General features: G+C 41.9%; 1 protein-coding gene across 2 annotated transcripts in view; it reads left to right on the top strand.

Moving 5' to 3' along the window:
• Window positions 1–27,793, top strand: part of STAT1 (signal transducer and activator of transcription 1) — a 1,010,933-nt gene that overhangs the window by 189,422 nt on the left and 793,718 nt on the right. For both annotated transcript variants that reach the window (XM_075829995.1, XM_075829994.1), the window contains exon 5: window positions 24,264–24,353. In XM_075829995.1, the coding sequence (XP_075686110.1) occupies window positions 24,264–24,353 (90 nt within the window). The remainder of the gene's footprint in view (window positions 1–24,263; window positions 24,354–27,793) is intronic.

Here is a 27,793-nt window from a genome sequence, read left to right as displayed (position 1 = left end):
CTACCGGGAAGGTGACCTACCAGACAGGAAGGTGCAGAGCAGAGTTTGTAAGAATTAAGTCTTCTTACCTTGCTGCAGCAGTGGTCTGCACGTTCCTTCGTCCGGGTGGTCGCCATTCAAGTCCCGGGAGATCCCCTAGGTGGGGTGCCGTCCTTCTGGTCAAGTCCCTGGTTCGGGCGCCAATTTCTGTGATCGCAATTTGAGGTCACGTTACGCCTTGATCTCCATGCAGGTTCAAATCAGGTGGGGGGGGGCGAGCTGCTCGGAGAAGTAACAGATACACTGAGACGTTTCTCAAAGTAAAAATCCTTCTGACTTTATTTAACTGTAGTGGTCGCTTTTATAGCGTCAGAACAAAAACATTCCATAACATATGAGTCATCTGTATATTCAATAAAACCCATTGGTGGAACACAAGGTATTCCCTTTTATGCTTAGGGGGGGTTGGTCAAGTGATTGACTGCCATCTGTTCGCAATTTCAAAAGAGACAGCAGAGCAGCTGCAAACTATTTCTTCTCTTACCCTTTCTAAAATACCCATTCACATGCTCTCCTCTATAACATTTCACTCCTTGGGGCCCCAGATACATTATACATATATTTATTCCATAACACTGCTGTATGCAGACGGTGCATTGGTGCACAACAGGATGGGACGTGAGCTACGCTGTTCTGTAACTTTCATAGAAGTTAATGGGAGTTACGGAAACAGCGTAGCTCACGTCCTGTCCTGTCAGCACCAATGTACTGCCTATATGTCGCAGCTAGCACGGGACTACAGTTCGGGAGATAAGTGCGGTTCCTAGAGTTGGTACCCACATCTATCAGATATTTGTGGCATAGCCTCTGGATTTGCAATCGAAAAAAGGAACTGCAGCACTCAAGATAATCCAAAGAAGTGTATTTGATTTATTCACCAAGCATAAAAACACTTGCAACGTTTCAACCCATGAATGGGTCTTTATCAAGCTATCTACAAGATGTCAACATATAGTCTCATTAACCTCAGTTATACAATCTGCTTTAGTCAGGCACACTGATCTCTTTCACTTAATATATTGTTATAGTAACTACCTTATATAACTATATTACTTGTAAAATATACAAATGGTTTTATGCTCGAGTTACTTAAAAAAAAGTGAAACATTTTTTACATCTCATTGGTAGAGAAAGCAAGCATGGCAAGGAGGAAGGTGATGTTGAGGGAGGGGGGGGGGGGCGCCAATCTGAATCTTTGCCCTGTGTGCTGGAGAACCTACCTACGCCTCTGCATACCCCTAAATAAAATATGCTGTCAGAAAAAGTAAAAAATAAATGGAAATTATATTGAGCAGGCCTTGATAAAGCGTCTGGAGGACGTGAAACGGTCGTAGGCTCTATTGTCTTCAACTCCCGTGTTATGCCTGCCTCAACATAGAATAAAAAAAAACTTTTTTTGCAAGTGGTGAGTGCCGTGCTCTCTATTCTTCTATATCTTTTCGAACTAAGATATGCCTCTTTTATGCTCATTAGCATGCAGTGCAGGAACACAAAAAAACTGAATACTAAAGTTACAGAGTCTATTTAGAAGATAATTATAGGTTATATAAAAAAAAAATTCACCCACTTCCTCCAGGTATTGCTGGTTTAATAGGTGAAATGCTGGTGACCGGTTCCTTTTAATCAATTATGTCATGTTCATCCAATAATGGTGCAATTGAAAAATACAACTCGCTCCGCAAAAAAACAAGCTCTTTTACAGCAATGTTGACGGAATAAAAAAAAGTTATGACTCTTAGAATGCGACAAAAAAAGAATCCTTTATCATTAACCCCTTCACGACATCCGCTGTATATACACTACCGTTCAAAAGTTTGGGGTCACCAAGAAAATTTTGTGTTTTTCATGAAAACTCACACTTATATTTATCAAATGAGTTGCAAAATGACTAGAAAATATAGTCAAGACATTGACAAGGTTAGAAATAATGATTTTTATTTGAAATAATACTTTTCTCCTTCAAACTTTGCTTTCGTCAAAGAATGCTCCATTTGCAGCAATTACAGCATTGCAGACCTTTGGCATTCTAGCTGTTAATTTGCTGAGGTAATCAGGAGAAATTTCACCCGATTCTTCCAGAAGCCCCTCCCACAAGTTGGATTGGCTTGATGGGCACTTCTTGTGTACCATACGGTCAAGCTGCTCCCACAACAGCTCTATGGGGTTGAGATCTGGTGACTGCGCTGGCCACTCCATTACAGATAGAATACCAGCTGCCTGCTTCTTCCCTAAATAGTTCTTGCATAATTTGGAGGTGTGCTTTGGGTCATTGTCCTGTTGTAGGATGAAATTGGCTCCAATCAAGCGCTGTCCACAGGGTATGGCATGGCGTTGCAAAATGGAGTGATAGCCTTCCTTATTCAAAATCCCTTTTACCTTGTACAAATCTCCCACTTTACCAGTACCAAAGCAACCCCAGACCATCACATTACCTCCACCATGCTTGACAGATGGCATCAGGCACTCTTCCAGCATCTTTTCAGTTGTTCTGCGTCTCACAAATGTTCTTCTGTGTGATCCAAACACCTCAAACTTCGATTCGTCTGTCCATAACACTTTTTTCCAATCTTCCTCTGTCCAATGTCTGTGTGCTTTTGCCCATATTCATCATTTCCTTTTATCAGCCAGTCTCAGATATGGCTTTTTCTTTGCCACTCTGCCCTGAAGGCCAGCATCCCGGAGTCGCCTCTTCACTGTAGACGTTGACACTGGTGTTTTGCGGGTAGTATTTAATGAAGCTGCCAGTTGAGGACCTGTGAGGCGTCTATTTCTCAAACTAGAGACTCTAATGTACTTGTCTTGTTGCTCAGTTGTGCAGCGGGGCCTCACACTTCTCTTTCTACTCTGGTTAGAGCCTGTTTGGGCTGTCCTTTGAAGGGAGTAGTACACACCGTTGTAGGAAATCTTCAGTTTCTTGGCAATTTCTCGCATGGAATAGCCTTCATTTCTAAGAACAAGAATAGACTGTCGAGTTTCACATGAAAGCTCTCTTTTTCTAGCCATTTGGAGAGTTTAATCGAACCCACAAATGTAATGCTCCAGATTCTCAACTAGCTCAAAGGAAGGTCAGTTTTATAGCTCCTCTAAACAGCAAAACTGTTTACAGCGGTGCTAACATAATTGCACAAGGGTTTTCAAGTGTTTTCTAATCATCCATTAGCCTTCTAACATAGTTAGCAAACACAATGTACCATTAGAACACTGGAGGGATGGTTGCTGGAAATGGGCCTCTGTACACCTATGTAGATATTGCATTAAAAACCAGACGTTTGCAGCTAGAATAGTCATTTAGCACATTAACAATGTATAGAGTGTATTTCTGATTAATTTAATGTTATCTTCATTGAAAAAAACTGTGCTTTTCTTTCAAAATTAAGGACATTTCTAAGTGACCCTAAACTTTTGAACGGTAGTGTATACGGCGCTGTCGGGAAGGGGTTCCCGCAAAGCGCAATACAGGTACGTCGTGGTGATAGTGTGGGCTCAGGAGCTGAAACGGTACCATCACCACCGGGTGTCAGCTGCAACGGCAAGGACAGCCTATTGGTATATTCAGATTTGATCTTGCCACAGGAAAATAATAATAATAATTATTATATCCACCATATATCATTGAGTGGCAAGAAAATGTTACTAACCAAGTAATCCCTGGTGCATTGACCCGTCACAATACATATAACCTACAGAAAAAGGGTTCAATTAACACATAAGTTATAAAGAGATACACAAAATTTCTTTATTTAAATAAATACATACAGATTTAAAAATGTTGTCATACAGATAATGAAAAAGGCGTCTTGTCTATGCAAGGAGCATATACACAGAATGAGCGCAGGGGCATAGCTAAAGGCTCACAGGCCCCGATGTGAAGGTTCTTCTTGGGCCCCCCCAAACTTCTCATGGCCGAGGGCCTGCATTTTCAGCTGCATCGCTGGGTCTCCTAAGTGACCCAACGATGCAGCACTAGCAGCCAGAGGTGTCACTAAGGTCTTGAAACGCCAGAGGAAATAGCCTCAATACATATACCCCCCCCCAAAAAAAAATGTGCGTGTATGTATATGTGTATAGGAGACAGCATATCTATAGCACTAATGCCCTATAGCTATGGATAGGATTAGATACAGTTGCTCAGCAGACAGTATCACACACGATAGGATTAGATATAAAGCCCAGCAGACAGTATCACACATGATGGTATTAGATACAGTGGCCCAGCAGACAGTATCACACATGATGGTATTAGATACACTGGCTCAGCAGACAGTATCACACATTATAGGATAAGGTATAGGGCCCAGCAGACAGTATCACACATGATAGGATTAGATACAGTGGCTCAGCAGACAGTATCACACGTTATAGGATTATATAAAGAGCCTAGCTTGCTGACATTGCGGCTCCAGCGCTGGACCCAGGAAAGGTAAGAATAATAATTGTTTTGCTTTTTTACGTGTTACTAATTTTTTTTCGTGTGTTTGTGTTTATTTCGAGATTAGGTTGTTGGACTACTTCGGATTCGAGGACTACTTCGATAACGGGGGTTTTTCTATTCTAAATAAAATAGATAACGAGGATTGTGTGGGATTTTTATTTCAATAAAATATTTTTCTATGTACTTGTATTTTTCTTAACTTTATTACTACCATCTTAGTAATGGCCCCTGGCTGATTGACAACATCCATTACAAAGGCGAGGCTTAATGTTAGACATGAAGAGGCTAACACTAACACCCATTATCACCCAGATACCCACCACCACCAGGAAGAGCCGGGTACGTTCCAGTACCCGACCATCTGTAGTGATGGTTGGACACTGGCGTGGCCGCAGGCTGGTATTATTAGGCTGGGAAAGGCCAAACACAGTGGTTCTTCCCACCCTGGTAATGCTAGCCTGCTGCTGCTATGTTGTATCTGGCTGGTTATGAAAAAGGGGGGAGACCCCACATCATTCTTTCCAATTATTTATTATTATTATTATTTTTTTTAAATGACGTGGGACCCCTCCCCCAATTTTTCATAACCAACCAGATACAACATAGCAGTAGCAGGCTAGCATTACCAGGGTGGGAAGGACCACTGTGTTTGGCCTTTCCCAGCCTAATAATACCAACCTGCGACCGCAGATGGTCGGGTAATGGATCGTACCCGGCACTTCCCGGCAGCCCTGGTGGCGGTGGGTACCGGGTAATAATGGGAGTAAGTGTTTGCCTCTGCACCGGCTTACACTAAGCACCACCTTAGTAATGGACGCTGTCAATCAGCCAGCAGCTATTAATAAGACAGAATTAATAAAATTTAAAAAAAATACAAAGACATTGAAAAAACAGGTTTATTGAAATAAACCCCCCCCCCCCCCCCACAACCCTCATTAACCATTTTATTGATAATAAAAAAAACACGTAATCGAAGTAGTCCTCGAATCGACGTAGTCCAACGACCGAACCTGCAAAAAAACATAAACACAAAAAAAAAAACATTAGTAAGGGCCTGTTCACTGTCCTTCCATCCAAGGTTTCCGTCGGGTAACCCCTCAATGGAATGGCAAACTGAAACACCCACTTCCATTTCCCTCACCATTGATTGGTTCCGTTGGTTTGACGGAGTCAATAGCGCAGTCGACTGTGCTATTGCTTGCACAGGGGGTAATAACACAAGAATATATTAGCACAGCAGGTAATAACACAAGAATATATTAGCAAAGCCATAAATACTGTAGGGCCAGGAGAACCCTATGTATAGGGTTCACGCAAATTGATGGAAGATAAAGTATGTTACATGTATCAATAAAGAGCCCTAGCAGATTTACTGAATCAATAATGTGAAACGTGCCCAAACTTTCACAACATAATTTGGATGGAAACCTACCCATATTGCTGCTTTTGCAGAGACGCCAGACCCGACGCGTGTTTCGGCACACTGCCTTTGTCCGGGAGTTATTTACATTCTGTGAATATTGACAGATGCCTTTTTCATGCTCTGTATGACTCAATTTTTAAATCTGTATGTATTTATTTAACCCTTTCCCGCCGCAGCCCTTTTTCAGATTTTCATTTTCGTTTTTTCCTCCCCACCTTCCAAAAGCCAAAACGTCTTTATTTTTTCGATATAGTACTATGAGGGCTTGATTTTTGCGGGACGAGTTGTAGTTTTTCGTAGAACCATTTATTTTGCCATATAGTGTACTAGGAAATGGGAAAAAAATTATTTGTGGGGTAAAAAATAAAAAAAAAACAAGATTCCTCCATGGTTTTTTGCGTGCCGTTTTTACGGAATTCACTGTGCAATTAAAACAACATGTTAACTTTATTCTGTGGGTCAATACGATTACGGAGATACCAAATATATATCGTTTTTTCTATATTTTACTACTTTTACAAGTTAAAACCTAAGTGTAAAAAAAAAATTTATTTTATTTCGCCAAATTCCGAGAGCCATAACTTTTTTCTTTTTCCGTCGATTAAGTGGTATGATGGCTTATTTTTTTCGGGATAAGCTGTAGTTTTTAATGATACCTTTTTGGTGTACATGCGACGGTGTGATCACTTTTTATTACATTTTTTTGTGGGAGATTAGGTGACCAAAAAAATAGAGATTCTGGCGTTTAGAATAGTTTTTTTTACGGCGTTCACCGTGCGGGTTAAATAATGATATATTGTAATAGTTCATACTTAAACGGACGCGGCGATACCAATTATGTTTATTTATTAATTTTTTTACTATGCTCTAGGGGGAAAATGGTAAATGTTTTTTTTTTTACTTTTAATATATATATTTTTTTTTTACACAAAAAAAAACTTCTAACTCATTTTTACTTTTTTTTATTAGTCCCCCTTTGGGAATCCAACCAGCGATCGTTAGATCGCATGCACGATATACTGCAATACTAATGTATTGCAGTATATCGTGATTCTGACAGGCAATTATTAAGCCCTGCCGGAGGCAGGGCTTAATAGGTGCACAAACATGGCTGACCTGGGGGGCTTCATTAGGCCCCCAGGCAGCCATAGCAACCATCGCCCCCCCCCGCGATTGCGTTGCGGGGGGCCAATGAGCTGTTAGAGGGGGTCGCCCCCCTCTTTCTAACGATTTAAATGCTGCGGTCGCTATTGACCGCAGCATTTAACAAGTTAAACGAGCCCGGATCGTGCTCGAGCGCGATGCCGCTAGCTACTCTGAAGTGTCGGCTGTAACAAACAGCCGATACCCACATCGTATGGAGCGGGTTCACTCCGTGAGCCCGCTCCATACTTCCCCTACCCGACTTTGACGTATGGATACGTCAAATGTCGGGAAGGGGTTAAATAAAGTTACTTTTTGTATCTCTTTATATCTTATGTGTTAATTGAACCCTTTTTCTGGAGCTGCATCTTAGTGGTTTGTAGCAAATCGGGAGCCCTGAGATCGCGCAGGGCTGCCGACGGATACTTTGGCAACAGGAGGCCTAACAATGGCCTCCTGCTCCGCAAATTACAAAAGCAGATTAGGCCCCTCCCAGAGGTGCAGCCTAATCGGCTTGCTGTCAGTGAACGACTGACCGTTCTTATACATTGCACTACATAGGTAGTGCAATGTATATAAGCTATAAGAGACAGATGCTATGAAGCCAAGAGAATATACAAAAAAATTTCAATTATTTTTATTGAGTTAAAATAAAAGACAATAGATAAAACGAGGAATCCATAAACATACATACGCTGTGTATCTAACAAATGAACAAAGAGTACAAAATTGTGCCAATGATACGCCTTCCAAAAGGTTTTTATATGGACTGAAGTATATGTAAAAAATGTGCTATATAAACACAAGGAACATATAGTATTTGAACATGTATTGGGTCAATATAAACATAGAGGAAAGCAATTATAGACAAGGATACTGAAGCATATCAAAGGAATATATCAGAACCATAATAGATGCAGGAAGAAACACATCGAACATCCGCCCCAACGCGCGTTTCGGCGCTAATGCCTTAGTCTGGGGGTGGCGTGGAACAATAAACTCACCATATTTCCAAGGGGAAATTGACCCAATGGTAGTTTTTAGTACATGTATGCATTAATACATTGGTGACCTTATTATTGACAAAAAAGATCCATACCAAGGTGTCATAATCATCAAAACTACGACGCATTTACAAGGAATATAAGTACAGAACCAAAAAGTTAATACAGTGAAGAAATATATTATAACAGCAATCAAACAGATGGACCTTCAAGTCCCCTAGTGGGACTAAACAAAAGTAACAAAAAAATCGCCTGGTCATTAACCCCTTCCCAATGCTGCCAGTTTTGAGCTTCCTGACAGAGCCTCATTTTCAAATCTGACGTGTCACTTTATGTGGTAATAACTTTGGAATGCTTTCACCTATTCAAGCGATTCTGAGGTTGTTTTCTCGTGACATATTGGACTTTGTTAGTGGTAAAATTTGGTCAATACATTTAATATTTAATTGTAAAAAAACACCAAAATGTAAAAAATTAGCAGTTTCTCAATTTAAATGTATGCTTGACAGACAAGTTGTTATCCCATACAAAATAGTTGCTAATTATTATTTTCCATATGTCTACTTTAGATTGGCATAGTTTTTTTAACCCCTTCGCGCTCAGCGACGTAATATTCCGTCGCGCTAACCAATAAGTTCGCGCTCAGCGACGGCATATTACGTCGCGGGAGTAACGCCCATTTCGGCCGTCCTCCCGACACATGCAGGAGCTGTGACAGCTGCTGTCTCGTACAGCAGCTGCCGCAGCTCCTACAGCAAGGACCGATTGCTGTGTCCCCGCTGATTAACCCCTTAAAAGCCGTGTTCGATAGCGATCACGGATTTTTAGGGGTAAAGCTACAATCGCCAGCCTGCTACACGATAGCGGCTGGCGATGGTGACTATGGCAACCGAACGAAGTCAGGACCCACTATGCTTGCTGTCAGTGAGTAGATGACAGCTCTAATACACTGCACTACGCTTGTAGTGCAGTGTATTAAAATAGCGATCAGGGCCTCCTGCCCTCAAGTCCCCTAGTGGGACAAAGTAATAAAGTTAAAAAAAGATGTGTAAAAATAAGAAAATAAAAGTTTTGAAGGTAATAAAAGTAAAAATCCCCCCTTTTCCCTTATCAGTCCTTTATTATTAATAAAAATATATGAACAAACAAATAAACTATACATAATTGGTATCGCCGCGTCCGTAACAGGCTGACCGCCAAAATTATTTTGTTATTTATCCCGCGCGGTGAACGCCGTAAAAGAAAATAATAATAAACCGTACCAGAATCACAATTGTTTGGTCACTTCACATCCCAAAAAATTGAATAAAAAGAGATCAAAAAGTCACATGTACCTAAAAATGGTGCTGATCGAAACTACAGTTCGTTACGCAAAAAATAAGTCCTTGCACGGCTTTCTTGATGGAAAAATAAAAAAGTTCTGGCTCTTAGAATAAGGTAACACAAAAAGTTAATGATTTTTTACAAAAAGTATTTTATTGTGCAAACGCCATAAGACATAAAAAAACTATAAACATATGGTATCGCCGTAATCGTATCGCCACGCAGAATAGAGTGAATATGTCATTTATAGCGCACGGTGAACGCTGTAAAAAAAATAGAATAAAAAAACAATAGTAGAATTGCTGTTTTTTAGTCACCACGCCAATTAAAAATAGGATATAAATGGATCAAAAAGTCGCATGCACCCCATGAAAACTGCAGTGAATTCCTCAAGGGGTCTAGTTTCCAAAATGGGGTCACTTTTGGGTGTTTTCCACTGTTTTGGCACCACAAGACCTCTTCAAACCGGACATGGTGCCTAATAAAAAGGAGGGTTCAAAATCCACTAGGTGCTCCTTTGCTTCGGAGGCTGGTGCTTCAGTCCATTATCACACTAGGGCCACATGTGGGATATTTCGCAAAACTGCAGAATCTTGGCAATAAGTATTGAGTTGCGTTTCTCTGGTAAAACCATTTGTGTTATAAAAAAAAATCGTATAAAGAGAATTTTCTGACCAAAAATTTTTTTTTAATTTCACCTCTACTTTGCTCTAAATTTCTGTGACACACATAAAGGGTTCATATACTTTCTAAATGCTGTTGTGAATACTTTGAGGGGTCTAGTTTCTAAAATGGTGTCTTTCATAGGGGTTTCTAATATATAGGCCCCTCAAAGCAACTTCAGAACTTAACTGGAACCTAAAAAAATAAATAAATCAGGCAATACTTGACTTCTTACATTATACTGACAATGAGCAGTGCCCACCCCGAGATGACCCCAGTTTTGACCGATTGTATAAACGGAGACCCCTATTAGACCGTTTCAGTGCCCAGTTTTCCCAAGCATACACCCCCGAGAAGTGTATTTCTATTGATGAGTCCTTGGTAGATTTTAAAGGGAGGGTTCAATTCCGCGAGTACCTGCCGGATAAGAGGGCAAGGTATGGCGTGAAGATGTATAAGCTGTGTGAGAGTGCATCAGGGTATACCTACAAATTTAGGATATATAAAGGGAAGGGCACCAGTATTCAACCCCCATAATGCCCCCCCCCCCCTTACTGGGAGTTACTACAAAAATTGTGTGGGATTTGGCGCACCCACTGCTGGACCAGGGTTACCACCTCTACCTGGATAATTTTTATACCAGCGTCCCACTCTTCAACTGCCTCGCTTCCAGTCCTGCGGCATTGCTAGAAAATATCTGAGAGGCCTCCCTAAGACTCTGCTTGGGCAAACAAGAAGGGGTGAGAGCAGGGCACATTCTAGCAGCAACATATTGTGTGTCAAGTACAAGACAAGAGAGATGTCACACCAGTACCCATATACCAGTACGAGGTACCAGTACAGAGACCCCCAAACCAGACTGCATCCTGGCCTACAATTGGTACATGGGAGGGGTGGACTTGTCAGATCAAGTACTGAAGCCCTACAGCGCCATGCGGTGTGGTATAAGAAGCTGGCCGTGCACATCATACAGATGGCATTGTACAATGTGTACGTGCTACGTCGATGTACAGGCCAGAGGGGAACTTTCCTGGAATTTCAAGAGGTGATTATCAAGAACCTAATCTTTAGGGACCAGGAAGGGGGGGGGGCACCCAGTACTTCTCGAAGCGAGGCCACACGCATTGTAAAGGGGCAACACTTTCCAGGAGAAGTTCCCCAAACTGGCAAGAAGGTTAAAAAGTCAAAAGAGGTGCAAAGTCTGCTATAAGAGGGGGATAAGGGAGGACACAATATATCAATGTGACACGTGTCCCGAAAAACTAAGGCTCTGTATGAAAGAGTGTTTTAAAATGTATCATACATCCCTTGGTTTATAATTTACCCCAGTTTTACTTACCCTGATGCACTCCGCACAGCTTATCCCCCCTCAATCCCCCCTCATCTTTCCCTTCTGAGCCCTGCCATGTGCCTAGGCAGCTGTTAACAGCCACATGTAGGGTATTGCCATACCCCTGAGAACACACATTACAGTTTATGGGGTGTATGTCTCCAGTCAAAATGCTCACTACACCTCTAGATGAATGCCTTAAGGGTGTAGTTTTTAAAACGGGGTCACTTCTTGCGGGTTTCAACTGTACTGGTACCTCAGGGGCTTCTGCATACATGACTTCGCACCAGGACAAATTTGACAACAAAATGTAGTATTTTATTTCTTGTGAAAATAAGAATTTTTGAGCTAGAACGACATATTATTGGAAATGGTTTTTTTTTTTTTAATTCCCAGCCCAATTTAATCAAGTTCTGTGAAGAAACTATGGTGTCTAAATGGTCACATTACCCATAAATGAATTCCTTGAGGGGTGTAGTTTCCAAAATGGGGTCACTTCTGGTGGATTTCCATTGCTTTGATACCTCTGGGGCTCTGAAAATGCAACATGGCACCCGAAAACCAAACCAGCAAAATCTGCACTCCTAAGAACACCCAGCGCTCCTTCCCTTCTGAGGCCTCCCATGGGCCCAAACGGTAGTTTATCGCCACAAATGGGGTATTGCTGCACTCAGGAGAAATTGGGCAACAAAATGGGGTATTTTGTGCCCTGTGAAAATAAGACATTTTGATAAAAAATGACATCTTATTGGAAAAAATGAAATTTTTTTAATTTCACAGCCCAATTCAAATAGGTGCTGTGAATAAACTGTGCGGTCAAAATTGTAACAACAACCATATTTGAATTCCTTGAAGGGTGTAGTTTCCAAAATGGGGTCACTTCTGGTGGGTTTCCATTGCTTTGATACCTCTGGGGCTCAGCAAATGCGACATGGCACCCGAAAACAAATCCAGCAAAATCTGGACTCCAACAAACACATAGCGCTCCTTTCCTTCTGAGCCCTCCGATGGGCCCAAACGGCAGTTTATCACCACAAATGGGGTATTGTCGCATTAAGGACAAATTGGGTAACAAAATGGGGTATTTTGTTCCTTGTGAAAATTAGAAATTTTGATCACAAATGACATCTCATTGGTAAAAATGACATTTGTTTAATTTCACAGCCCAATTCAAATAGGTCCTGTGATAAAACTGTGCGGTCAAAATGGTAACAACAACCATAAATTAATTCCTTGAGGGGTGCAGTTTCCAAAATGGGGTCACTATTGGGGGAATGCCTACTGTTTTGGCACCTCAACACCTCTTCAAACCTGGCATGCTGCCTAAAATATATTCTAATAAAAAAAGAGGCCTCAAAATGCACTAGGTGCTTCTTTGCTTCTAGGGCTTGTGTTTTAGTCCACGAGCGCAATAGAGCCACATGTGGGACATTTCTAAAAACGGCTGAATCTGGACAATACGTATTTAGGGTATGTGCACACGATAAATGTCTTTTACGTCTGAAAAGACAGACTGTTTTCAGGAGAAAACAGCTGCCTCGTTTCAGACGTAAAAGCTCCTCCTCGCATTATGCGAGGCGTCTGTGACGCTCGTAAATCTTGAGCTGCTCTTCATTGACTTCAATGAAGACAAAATGATAGTTTTTTACCGCTCAGACGGTTGTAGATGTACAGTCTGAAGTGTCCATCTCGCTGGTACTTGTGGTTCCACACAGAAGTGAAACTGCAGAAATGCAACTGCTTGCTGTGTATATCCTCGTGCGTGATGTTCTAAATCTCCACAAGTACCAGCGAGATATACACACCAGTGGAAATTTGGATCGTTTTTTCTGCATGCTAGCTGGGGGAAGGTCAAACCCTTGATGGACACTTCAGACTGTACATCTACAACCGTCTGAGCGGTAAAAAACTATAATTTTGTCTCTGTTTTTTGTGGTGTTGAGGAATTCACCTCTTTTTTACCTGCTCCGGTTGTTCATATCCTTGTTGAGATATTTCAGTGAGTAGAGAGCTGATTTGCATATTTACTTCAATGAAGAACGGCTCAAATTACGTTGCAAAGAAGTGTCCTGCACTTCTTTGCCGAGGCAGTCAATTTACGCGTCGTCGTTTGAGAGTTGTCAAACGACGACACGTAAATTACAGGTCGTCTGCACAGTACGTCGGCAAACCCATTCAAATGAATGGGCAGATGTTTGCCGACGTATTGTAGCCCTATATTCAGGCATAAATCGAGTCATAATACACCTCGTTTACGCCTGAAAATAAGTCGTGTGAACCCAGCCTTAGTAGTATTTCTCTGGTAAAACTGTCTGTGTTACAGAATTTTTTTTTAATAAAATTGAAATTCAGCAAGAAAAATGAAATTTGCAAATTTCACCTCCACTTTGCTTTAATTCTTGTGAAATGCCTGAAAGGTTAAAAAAACTTTCTAAATGCTGTTTTGAATACTTTGAGGGGTCTAGATTTTAAAATGGGGTGTTTTATCAGGGTTTCTAATACATAGGCCCCTCAAAGCCACTTCAGAACTGAAGAGGTACCTTAAAAAAAAAGGCTTTTGACATTTTCTTAAAAATAGAAATTGCTGTTTATGTTCTAAGCCTTGTAACGTCCAAGAAAAATAAAAGAATGTTCAAACAATGATGCCAATCTAAAGTAGACATATGGGAAATGTGAACTAGTAACTATTTTGGGTGGTATAACCGTCTGTTTTACAAGCAGATGCATTTAAATTCCTAAAAATGCTATTTTTTCAAAATGTTCTCTAAATTTTGCAATTTTTCACCAATAAACACTGAATATATCGACCAAATTTTACCACGAACATGAAGCCCAATGTGTCACGAGAAAACAGTCTCAGAATCGATTGGATAGGTTTAAGCATTCCGACGTTATTACCACATAAAGTGAAATATGTCAGATTTGAAAAATGGGCTCTGAGCCTTAAGGCCAAAACTAGGCTGCGTCCTTAAGGGGTTAAACATCCTTTTTTTTCTAGGACGTTAGAAGGCTTTAGCAGAAATTTCTCACATTTTCAAGAAAATTTCAAAAGGCTATTTTTACAGGTGCCAGTTCAGTTGCAAAGTGGCTTTGAGAGGCCCATACAATACATACCCCAATAAATCACCCCATTTTAAAAACAGCACCTCTCAAAGTATTCAAAACAGCATTTAGAAAGTTTCTTAACCTTTTAGGTGTTTCACCAGAATTAAAGTATGGTAAAGGAGAAATTTACAAATTTCATGTTTTTTTTCAGAAATTCATTTCTAATTGATTTTTTTTCTGTAACACAGGTTTTACCAGAGAAGATGTTCTGCTTGAGGAAGACGCCAGTCCGGCGTTGAAACACGTAGCACTCTGTTTAGCTTGCTTTTATGCAATAAACCAACTTTTTTATCACAACCAAGCAGCGCCTACAGTATCCCTCTTTTTTATTTTGTTTCTGTGCATTTTCCATGTAAGGCAACTCCTTAGGGTATGTTCACACGGCCTATTTACGGACGTAATTCGGGCGTTTTTGCCCCGAATTACGTCTGAAAATAGCGCCTCAATAGCGTTGACAAACATCTGCCCATTGAAAGCAATGGGCAGACGTTTGTCTGTTCACACGAGGCGTAATTTACGCGCCGCTGTCAAAAGATGGTGCGTAAATAGACGCCCGCGTCAAAGAAGTGACCTATCACTTCTTTGGCCGTAATTGGAGCCGTTATTCATTGACTCCAATGAATAGCAGCGCCAATTACGCCCGTAATTGACGCGGCGTTCAAGCGCCTGCACATGCCGTTACGGCTGAAATTACGGGGATGTTTTCAGGCTGAAACATCCCCGTAATTTCAGCCGTAACGGACGCCCTCGTGTGAACATACCCTTAAGGTGTTTGCGTTTGGGGATCGGCAGCAGCTTGCACCACATTGCATTTACCTGCCAGTATTTGCATTTTGGAAAGGGAAGCAACGTTCCACGAAAAATCTCACATCTTCTATACTCCATTTTAGCGCCATGTCCTTTTGTGCTTTCAGAATTAAAGTAAGGTAGAGGAGAAATTTACAAATTTCATGTTTTTTTTCAGAAATTAATTTCTAATTGATTTTTTTTCTGTAACACAGGTTTTACCAGAAAAATACAACTAAAAATGCATAACACGTATTCTGCAGTTTTTTAAAATATTACACATGTGGCCCTAATGTGCTAATGAACTGAAGCACCGGCCTTAGATGCAAAGGAGCACCTAGTGGATTTTGGGGCCTACTTTTTATTAGATTATATTTTAGGCACCATGTCAGGTTTGAAGAGGTCTTGTAGTACCAAAACAGAAAGAAACACCCAAAAAAATACCCCATTTTGGAAACTACACCCCACAAAGAATTTATATATGTGTTTTTTTTTTAAACTCGTGTTATTGAAAACATATAGTACAAATGCATTTACATCATACACTGTATACAAAAAGGAAAGCTGAGATGTGCACATTTCAAAGCATTTCAATTTGACACATTTAAGAAGAGTACATACATGTGAGCAAACAGATATTATATAACTCCTAGATCACATACTAAGCAAAAGCACTGTAACAGGAGCTATGTTGATTCATTACCCTTTAATTTAACTAAGTGTCAGCGATCTTCAGATGTCATGATATCTGTGCGGGGTATATTGAGTCGCCGCTGATTCACACCATGCTTCCCATATTTTATAGAATTTGTCAAGGCATCCTCTCTGTTTATACATTATTCGTTCATAGGGGATGATCGAATTTACAAGTGATTTCCATTTATTCACCTTGGGAGGACGCGGATCCATCCATCTAAGAGCAATAGTGTAAAGGATCTGCCAGGCACTACGTCTGTGTATATTCCCAGGATTAATCAATCGACACCTGAGGCCAGACCTCTTAGACTGACACCTGCTCCCACCAATCAGGGTGGCAGGCTCAGGAGTGGGAGAGCCTATCGCGGCCTGGTCAGTCGGAGTTAGCTCCGCCCCCTGTCCATTTATACCTGCCGTTTTCTCTTCCTCATTGCTTGTGATTCTTCCTGGTTTCCTGGCCCCACTGCTGCCTTGCTCCAGCCTGCTTCTGCCGTGCTTCAGCCTTGCTTCAGTTCCCGCTTACCCTGCTTCGCTCTGCCCCCGGCTTGCTTCCTGCTCCGTGCTCTGCGTTTGTATACTTCATTACATCCTGAACCTGACTGCTCGTTCACCACTCCGTTCCCTCACGGTGTTCCGTGGGCTACTGCCCCTTCCCTTGCTTGTTCCCTGTTTGTATCCCCTTGCACTTAGTCAGCGTAGGGACCGCCGCCAAGTTGTACCCCGTCGCCTAGGGCGGGTCGTTGCAAGTAGGCAGGGACAGGGCGGTGGGTAGATTAGGGCTCACTTGTTCCCTTCACCTCCTTCCGCCATTACAAATAGCTTTCCTTGCCATAAACAACATTTCCCGAAGGAATATTTTCATGTAATATGGCCAGCATTCGTCTTGAAGAATTCCGAACAAGCAAATCTGCGGAGTTGCCGGGACTGGGATATGCAGAATTCCAGTAGCCTCCCCAACTACCTCCTCCCAGAAAGAGTAAATAAATGGACATGCCCAGATCATGTGTCAGAAGTCGGCCCTAGGAAACCGACACCTGTGGCACTCCGTACTCGGATATCTACTCATTTTTTGTAACCTAAAAGGAGTGAGGTAGCTTTGATGTATCATAGATAGTTGTATCATTCTGTTATTGGCCGCAGGGGACACATAGAGTGGGGAAGAAAGAATCTCATCCCAGTCCTCCTCAGTGAGGTCGGGTATCTGTGCTCTCCATTTGTCCTTTACCGGTAGTGGTATGCTAACTTTGGCCGATATGAGGGACGTGTATATGGCAGATATTAAACCTCTGGGTCCTTGAGAGCTAAATACTCCTATCAATGGAAATTGTGAGAATGCCATATCTGGGGCAGGGAACTGGGCCCTGAGAGCATGGCGTAATTGCAGGTACCTGTAGAAGGCAGACCTGGGCAGTGTAAACTCCGACTGCAGCTGTGTAAAGGACTTGAGACTATTTCCGTCATATACATCCCCAATATTGTGTATCCCATATTGAGTCCAAAATACTGGGGCCAGGTCCTCTGATACCTGGGTTAGGAGTGGATTTGACCATAATGGCATGTCAGTCTGTACATCAGAGTACCCATAAATTCCCTTTGCAGCTGACCATACCTGGGAAGCCACCCTATGAACAGGTAGTACATTTTTGAGTGCAGTCATGGGCCCTTCCAATACTGGCCAGAGGGTAGGCATTTGCAGGTAAACCGCCAGGTGCGGTTCTCTATTTGGCAGTGTCGTGTCTTTTACCCATGCTTTTATATATCTTAGTTGCCCCGCTAGATAATACAGAAAGAGATCCGGCAAGGCTGCTCCTCCCTGTGTTTTGGGCCGCTGCAGAGTTGTGAGACTGAGTTTCGACCTATTGGCACCCCACATGAATGTTGGGAATAAGGCATGTATCCGCTTAAAAAAGGTTTTGTACACTGGTGTTGCTGCGTGTTCGAGGACATACAGGCATTTGGGGAGGATGACCATTTTTATTAAGTTGATCCTGCCAGTTACAGCCAGGGGGAGCGTACTCCAGACCCTGAACTTGCCCCTTACATAATCCAGCAGTGGAACGATATTAGTATCATGATCATTCCTATGGTCCCGATTTATATTGATACCAAGATATTTAAATGAAGAGACCACTCATAGACCTTGTACATTGTCTGGCCATCCCATTCCCTGCAGGGGCATAAAAAACGATTTGGTCCAGTTAATGTGAAGTCCCGAGAACTTCCCAAATAATTCTATAGCAGTGATCGCCACTGGAAGCGTCTCCTTGGGTTGAGACATTAGGAGGACCATATCATCTGCATACAAGCCAATTCTTTCCTCCCTTCCCCCCAGGCCTATCCCTTTGTACTCAGGGTGTTGTCGAATTCTTAGGGCTAGTGGTACAATAGCGAGGGCAAACAGCAAAGGGTATAGGGGACATCCCTGCCTAGTACCCCTCTGCAGACAAAAATACGGAGATAACACCCCGTTCACCAGAATTTGTGCCCGTGGTTCCTTATATAGAAAAGAAACGCACCTAAGGAATTTCGGCCCAAATCCAAATCTATCCAGAGTCTCCAACAAGTATGCCCATTCAATAGAATCAAAGGCTTTTGCGGCATCCAACGATGCCATTGCCCAGTCTGCCTTCATTGCTTCTCCTATCTGTGCAAGTATCTGTACCATGCAGATGTTGTCGGAGACTTCCCTGGCATAAAGCCAGATTGATCCTCGTGAATGACCTGGGAGATGACTTTATTAATTAAGCCTATTCGCTAAGATTTTGGTAAGTATCTTGTAGTCGCTATTTAATAGCGAGATCGGACGATAGGAGCCACAGTCCATAGGGTCCTTATCAGGTTTTAACAGGACAATTATAGTGGCATCATACATACTGTCAGGGAGCCGCCCTTTATCTAGTGCATAGGAGGACATAGCGCATAGTGAGGGGACGAGTTGTTCCGAATATTTGTGATACACCTCTATAGGGACCCCATCTGGGCCCGACGCCTTCCCCTTGGCCTCCCGTATCTCCTCCTCTGTCACATCTGCCTCTAACTCGGTTCTGCCTTCTGTGCTCAGCGTAGGGAACGTTATACCATCCATATAGGCCTTAAACTCTGACATATCGTACCTAAATTGGGAGGTGTATAACTCTTTGTAAAATTGTACAAACGTCTCAGCTATACCTAGGGAGTCTGTCAAGCTCTCCCCAGACCCCCCCGTATTTTAAGGATGGCTGGACTTTTAGAGTTCTGGTGGATTAAATGTGCCAAGAGCTTACTAGACTGGTTGCCCATTTCAAAAAACTATTGTTTTGCAAAAAATATTTTCCTATTTGCCTTTTCCTGGAGCAGCAAAAGATATTTCCGCCCTGTTTGCAGCCAGAGATCCCTTTTCGCGTCTGTAGGGTCATCAATGAATTTGCCCTCTAAAATTTTGCATTGCTGCTCTAACTCTAATTCGATCCTGGAGGAATCTTTTTTTAATATACGAAATCGTGGACCTAAGACATCCTCTAAGGTATGCTTTCAAGGTGTCCCATGCAATACTTGAATTCTCAAATGTACTATGAGCCATGTTAAACACCTCCAATTGGTCTGGAATCCTATCTTGTGGGCCTATCAGTGTCAGCCAGAAGGGGTGTATTTTCCACGTCCCATGCATGGCAGGGCCGGGAGACTAAGGCTGGCCACCATAGGGGAGTGATCTGACGCCGCCCTGGACTTATAGGAGATAGAATCAACCATGGGCACAACAGGAGAATTACCCACCATATAATCAATGCGTGATATCTTTAAGGATACGTGCGGTAGCCTCCTCAGGAGTGTCGCTTCACATATTAGCTGACGTATAAAGGCACCTTGACCAGGCGTGTGGCCAACCGATCTTTATCCGTCCCAATCCGAATCACCGTCAGGATGGATCGGACCAAGAGACCTTGCTAACTGTCCCACGGTTCCGGTGATACAGATTAGGTCCACAGCATCAGTCCGCCTTGTATGAGCCGCCAACTGCGTAGGTCAAAACTTAATTTCGGCGTGCCGGTCGTTTACTTGTCACCCAGTCGTCCGCCTCTTGCGGGGAGTTGAAGAATATGGATCTTTCCCCATCCACAATGCGTAGTCGACATGGATATGACATGGAGTAGGGAATGCCCAGATCTCTCAGGTTCCTCTTGACTGCCAGAAATGTCGCCCGCCGCTTTTGCAGATCAGAAGAGAAGTCAGAAAATATAGACACTTTTGCCCCGTTGTAGGTAATCTCCGGTAATCGACGTGTCAGGCGTAAAATCGGGTCCCTGTCATTGCAGTTTAGCAGGCGTGCAAGCATCGGCCTAGGGGGTGCTGCTGGGGGTGGTGAACGCCCCGGCACTCTGTGCGCTCTTTCAACCGCCAAGGCCTGCGAAAATGGCGCGTCTGGGAGCAGGTCTTTAAGCCATTGCAAGACAAATTCACCCGGATTTTGACCTTCTATTCGCTCAGGCATGCCAATTATCCTGATGTTGTTGCGCCTAAGCCTGTTGATGAGCATTCTATCTTCTATCTTCCAGCCTAGATACCCTGTCTTCCGCATGCGTTATGCGCTCCCTCATGGCTTGCATGTCATGCTTCATCAGCCCTATGTCAATCTTTACCTCTTCCAGCTTTCCGGTGAGTGAGGTTTTACAGGCCGCAATAGCTGTCAGCAGCTGGGTCGTCATCTCCGACAGTGTGGGCTCCGGGGCTTCCTCTGTAGCCATATCCTGACTGCCTGAGGCTGCCCCTCCTCCTCCTCCTTTAGAACGCTGGGGAAGAGGGGTGCGTCCGCCATCTTGCCCTTCACCTCTTGCAAAGCCTTGCAACTTCTCCGCGGCCGACTGACCTCTGGTTGGACTCATTTTTGCTCCGGTAGTCGTCTTCAACCGCCTGGATCGTCTGGAAGGTATGTTTATAGCTTTTAGAAGCTGTAGGATAACTTGCAGGATAACTTTGGCGCGGGTTCACGGCGGAGCTCTCAGATCATGCGACCGCTCCTGCTGCGCGCCAAACCACGCCCCCATTTATATAGGTGTTTAGTGAGCATTTTAGCCCCACAGGTGTTTCATAGATTTTATTATAATTAGGTTGTGAAAATTAAATTTTTTCCAATAAAACTTTGAATTTCCACAAGGACTAAAGGAGAAAAAGCACCCCTACATTTGTAAAACAATTTTTGCCAAGTACAACAATACCCCATATATGGTTATAAACGGATGTTTGGACACACTGCAGGGCTCAGAAGAGAAGGAGCGCCATTTGGCTTTTGGAGCTCAAATTTTGCTGGAATGGTTTGTGGAGGCCATGTCGCATTTGCAAAAACCCTGAGGGGCCAAAACAATAATAAAAAAAAAACACAAGTGACCCCATTTGAGAAACTAGACACCTGAAGGAAGTTATGCACTGGTATAATGAGCATTTAGACCCCACTGGTTTTTTGCAGAAATTATTTGAATTAGGCTGTAAAAATGAAAATCTAAATTTTTACCAGTAAAACGTAGGTTTAACTATTTTTTAAAAAATTTCCACAAGAACTAAAGGCGAAAAAAAAACTAACATTTGTAAAGCAATTTCTCCTGAGTACTGCAATACCCCATAAGTGGTTATATACTGCTGTTTTGGACATGCGGTAGGGCTCATAAGAGAAAGACCGCCATTTCGCTTTTGGAATGGTTTCTGGGCGCCATGTCTCATGTGCTGAATATCTGTAGTACTAGTACAGTGGAAACACCCCAAAAGTGACTCCATTTGGGAAACTACACCCCTTGAGGAATCATCTAGGGGTATATTGAGAATTTTGACCCCCAAAGGATTTCTGCTGAATTAATTCCCATTAAACCATGAAAATAAAAAATAAAAAATTCCCCAATAAGATGTAGATCAGCATTTTTCATTTTCACAAGAAGAAAAAGCACCCCAACATTTGTAAAGCAATATCTCCCGAGAATGGTAATACCCCATATGTGGTTGTAAACGGCTGTTAGGACATATGGGAGAGTTCAGAAGAGAAGAAGTTGTATTTTGCTGGAGTGGTTTGTGGATGCCATGTCACTTTTGCAAAACCCCTTATGTACCAAAAAAAAGTGACCCCATTTTGGAAACTACACCCCTAAAGACATTTATCAAGGGGTGTAGTGAGCATTTAGACCCACTGGTGTCTTTCAGAAATTAATACACTGTGGATAATGAAAAGTGAAAATTGCAATTTTTCCACTGATATGCCATTTCACCACTCAATATGTTGCGCCTAGCTTGTGCCACTGGAGAATCTTACCCCATAAATTGTTAAGCGGGTTCTCCCGGGTATGATCATGCCATACATGTGGACATAAACTGCTGTTTGGGCACACTGTAGGGCTTAGAAGGAAAGGAGCACTATTAAGAGTGTGGATTTTGCTTGGTAGTAGTTCTGTTTGGAGTTTTCCTGGTATTTCAGTTTATAATGTGGGCGTTTATGTAAGCTGGGTGGAGTACATCAGGGCATAATAAAAGGGTATAATAATGTGGTAAATAATACAATTTTCCATAGATATGTAGTACGCTGTCAAGCAATCCGTTATGCGCAGGCCAGTGTTGCACTGATAAACGGTAATCTTTCTTATCCCCCTTATATAACACTATACACCTTTTGGAGACTTACTCCTTTGTAGTTAAGGAAATTTTGCTGGGAAAGTGTTGCCCTGGTATAATATGGGCGCCCTCGCTTCCAGCATATGTGCTAGGTCCCTTCCCTTCCCAGTTCCTAAATACTAGGCCCCTGAAACCGAAGGAATGTTCCCCTCAGATCTGAACATCGGGATGTTTTTTCATTACCGCATTACTAGTGCCATAACTTTTTTATTTTTCGGTTGATGGAGATGTGTGAGTCCTTATTTTTTGCGAGAAAAGCTTTCGATTTTATTCGTACCATTTTAGGACACATACGACTTTTTGATCACTTTTTATTACATTTTTTGGAAGAGGAAACGAACAAAAACAATCAATTCTGGAATTGTTTTTTATTGGGTTTTTTTTTCAGCATTCACCATGCGCCATAATCTACATGTTAGATTTATTCTGCGGGTCGATACAATCATCGATGCCACATTTATGTAGTTTTTTTTCATGTATTGCAGATTTTGCGCAATAAGATCACTTTTTTAAAAAAATCATTTGTTTTTTGTGTTGCCATATTCAAAGACCCATATTTTTTTTATTTTTGTGTCGCAGATTTTTCTTAATGCGGGATGGGCTGTCGTTTTTATTGGTACTATTTTCGGGTGAATGTGACTTTTTGATCACTTTTTATTTCATTATTTGAGAGGAGATCGGACCTAAAAACAGCGTATCTGGCGTTGTTTGTCTTTTTTTTTTTATTGTGATTTTCACCATAAACAATTCTTTTACAATGAAACAGAAACATCAAAGCGACAAGGGCATTGTGATAATAACAACGATTGATATTATAGCAGAAGATACAGCTAATCCTGTGCATAAAAATCAGAAATATATGGGTGTCCGCCATGTCAGTAGCTAGGTAAGGAACAATGCCCCTATCAGTACAGAAAATCATAAGAAATAAAATAACAGCAAATCAAAAATAAATCAGCACTTTGCTCAAGTGGGCGTTGTTTTTCATATATAATTTTTTAGAGCATTCACCGTGCAGATTAAGTTTTGAATTCTTTTTCAGTTTTTTTCCAATAATAAATGACTTATGGGAAAAAAGGCAATTTTGTTTTTTTTAAGTTGAAAGTGTTATTTTTTACATTTCTTTTAACTTTTTTTAAACTTTTTTTTTGTGTATTTGAAGGCCTGAATCGCTATTCTAATACACTACACTATATACATAGTGCAGTATATTAGAGGTATCAGTCATACACTGACAGTAAGCCAATGAGGAGCCGTCGGAGGAGGGTCCTCATTGGCTTCCATACAAGGCAGAAAAGGAGGCCATCGTTAGGCCTCCGGTTGCCATACCAACTATCGGCACCCCAGCGATTGCGTCACTGGGTTGCCTGTGGATAAAAAACACTCACATGCTGTGATCTCTATTGAGCTCTCCCTAAACCTGCTTGTTTGTGCTCTAATAACACAATACCACCTTCCAGATGGTAGCAGATTAAACAGGTATGAACTATCCGTAAGATTTTAGTTGCTTTACTCAGACCTGCAATAAATGCAATTGCATGTGTGATCCCGGCCTAAAAGGGATGAATATTTTCCATGGTTTTCTGTGGTCTATAGTTATTTTAAGTATGTCATGGCAGACTGTTATATAGTGTAGAACAAGGAGAGATGTGTGGAACTTCTAGTAATAGTTAACTTATTTTGTCTTGGCAGAGTCAGGTTGGCAGCACCCAATCTACTGTTATTATTGACAAGCACAGGGAAATGGATAAGAAAGTGACTGATGTTAAGAATCGAGCTGTGGTAAGTTTTTTTTGTTTTTTTAAGGCTTTAAAGAGGCTCTGTCACCAGATTTTGCAACCCCTATCTGCTATTGCAGCAGATCGGCGCTGCAATGTAGATTACAGTAACGTTTTTATTTTTAAAAAAACAAGCATTTTTGGCCAAGTTATGACCATTTTCGTATTTATGCAAATGAGGCTTGCAAAAGTACAACTGGGCGTGTTGAAAAGTAAAAGTACAACTGGGCGTGTATTATGTGCGTACATCGGGGCGTGTTTACTACTTTTACTAGCTGGGCGTTGTGTATAGAAGTATCATCCACTTCTCTTCAGAACGCCCAGCTTCTGGCAGTGCAGAAACAGCCGTGTTCTCCAGAGATCACGCTGTGTCGTCACTCACAGGTCCTGCATCGTGTCAGACGAGCGAGGACACATCGGCACCAGAGGCTACAGATGATTCTGCAGCAGCATCGGCGTTTGCAGGTAAGTCGATGTAGCTACTTACCTGCAAATGCTGATGCTGCTGCAGAATCAACTGTAGCCTCTGGTGCCGATGTGGCCGACACGATGCAGGACCTGTGAGTGACGTCACAGATCTGCACTGCCAGAAGCTGGGCGTTCTGAAGAGAAGTGTATGATACTTCTCATCAGAACGCCCAGCTAGTAAACGTAGTAAACACGCCCCGATGTACGCACATAATACACGCCCAGTTGTCCTTTTACTTTTAAACACACCCACTTGGACTTTTGCAAGCCTCATTTGCATAAATACGAAAATGGTCATAACTTGGCCAAAAATGCTCGTTTTTTTAAAATAAAAACGTTACTGTAATCTACATTGCAGCGCCTATCTGCTGCAATAGCAGATAGGGCTTGCAAAATCTGGTGACAGAGCCTCTTTAAGTGTACCTTCAATTATAACTTTTCTCCCTGATTATTGTGGTTGCTGCAGAGTATTTCACATGTATTGCAATAGGAAGATCAGCAACTAGAACTCGGGACATGAATAATGTACAGAAGTTTTGTATCATTGTATTTGGTTTTTCATGCTCTATTGACCTGTGTACAAATTGATTTGAGGGCAATGTAATTGGAGATATGCTTTAAAATTGTAATAATTATAACCAGTTTGACTGCTGTAGATTGTAATACTAATCAAGTATAATGCCAAGACAAATTGTAAAAATCTGTGACATGGTGCCAGGTGAGTTCAAATTAAGAGCGAACAGCAATATGTTGCTCTCCAGTTGCTGCTAAGGAACTCCTATCTCAGCATACTCTACTTGTGTGTTGGTAGGTTTGCAGTTTTTAACCCTTTTACTTCGAATAACACTTTTTTTGATTCGGTAATGACTTCAAATACGTTCCGTGATGACTTTCGGTTCTGTCGCTCTCATGCCCATTGCTCCCTCTCACATCACTGCTCCAATACTCTCTCCGAGCTCCCAGAAAACCAATCTCTACCCTTCACAAATCTATGTGGCACTCAAGGAAGCCATATAGCCTTATGGACTGTTTTGTTTTGAAAATGAGGCAACGGAGCAAACTAAGAAGTCAGAGGACGACACCCAGAGCCACAAGTTAAACATCTAACATTGGGTACGTTGCATCAGCCCACGGAGTTACATAGTTACATAGTTACATAGTTAGTACGGCTGAAAAAAGACACATGTCCATCAAGTTCAACCAAGGGAAGGGAAAAGGGAAGGAAAAATTTCTACACATAGGAGCTAATATTTTTTTGTTCTAGGAAATTATCTAACCCTTTTTTAAAGCCATCTACTGTCCCTGCTGTGACCAGCTCCTGCGGTAGGCTATTCCATAAATTCACAGTTCTCACTGTAAAGAAGCCTTGTCGCCTCTGCAGCTTGAACCTTTTTTTCTCCAGACGGAGGGAGTGCCCCCTTGTTTTTTGAGGGGGTTTTACAAGGAACAGGATTTCACCATATTTTTTGTATGTGCCATTAATATATTTATATAAGTTAATCATGTCCCCCCTTAGTCGTCTTTTTTCAAGGCTAAATAGGTTTAATTCTTTCAATCTTTCCTCATAACTTAAATTCTCCATGCCCCTTATTAGCTTCGTTGCTCTTCTTTGTATTTTTTCCAACTCCAGGGCATCCTTTCTATGAACTGGAGCCCAGAACTGAACTGCATATTCTAGATGAGGCCTCACTAATGCTTTGTAAAGTGGCATTATTACATCCCTGTCCCGCGAGTCCATGCCTCTTTTAATACACGACAATATCCTGCTGGCCTTTGAAGCAGCTGATTGACACTGCATGCTGTTATTGAGTTTATGATTTACAAGTACACCCAGATCCTTCTCAACAAGTGAATCCGCCAGTGTAGCTCCCCCTAGGACATATGATGCATGCAGGTTGTTGGTACCAAGATGCATAACTTTACATTTATCTACATTAAACTTCATTTGCCAAGTGGACGCCCAAACACTTAGTTTGTTTAAATCTGCCTGTAATTCATGAACATCTTCCATAGTCTGAACTATATTACATAGCTTGGTGTCATCTGCAAAAATAGAAATAGTGCTATTAATCCCTTCCTCTATATCATTAATAAATAAGTTGAATAATAGTGGTCCCAGCACTGAACCCTGGGGTACACCACTTATAACCGGGGACCATTCAGAGAAGGAATCATTGACCACAACTCTCTGGATACGGTCCTTGAGCCAATTCTCAATCCAATTACAAACTATATTTTCTAAACCTATAGTCCTTAATTTACCCATTAGGCGTCTATGGGGGACAGTGTCAAATGCCTTTGCAAAGTCCAAAAACACTAAATCCACAGCGGCCCCTCTGTCTAGACTTCTGCTCACCTCTTCATAAAAACAGATTAGGTTAGTTTGACAACTTCTGTCCTTAGTAAAACCGTGCTGGCTGTCACTTATAATGCTATTTATTGTCACATAATCCTGTATATAGTCCCTCAATAGCCCCTCAAACATTTTCCCCACGATGGATGTTAAGCTTACTGGTCTATAATTACCCGGGGAAGACCTAGAGCCCTTTTTGAAAATAGGCACCACATTTGCCCTGCGCCAGTCCCTTGGCACTATACCTGTCACTAGAGATTCTCTGAATATTATGAAAAGGGGGACAGAAATAACTGAACTAAGCTCTTTAAGAATTCTAGGGTGTAACCCATCTGGTCCCGGAGCCTTGTGCACATTTATTTTATTTAATTTAGCTTGGACCATCTCTACATTCATCCAATTCAGTATATCAACTGATATATTAACAGCACTGGCACCGGCTACATCAGCTGCTCTTTCTTCTGTTGTATATACAGAGCTAAAGAACCCATTTAGTAACTCTGCCTTCTCTTGATCCCCTGTGATCAACTCCCCATTACCATTATCTAGGGGTCCTACATGTTCAGACCTTGGCTTTTTTGCATTTATATGCTTGAAGAATTTTTTAGGATTTGTTTTACTAT

The sequence above is a fragment of the Rhinoderma darwinii genome, chromosome 6, assembly GCF_050947455.1.
Source record: "Rhinoderma darwinii isolate aRhiDar2 chromosome 6, aRhiDar2.hap1, whole genome shotgun sequence".
Lineage (NCBI taxonomy): Eukaryota > Metazoa > Chordata > Amphibia > Anura > Rhinodermatidae > Rhinoderma > Rhinoderma darwinii.
The sequence above is the reverse complement of the archived record's forward strand: the minus strand, read 5'-3'. Positions and strand labels throughout refer to the sequence as shown.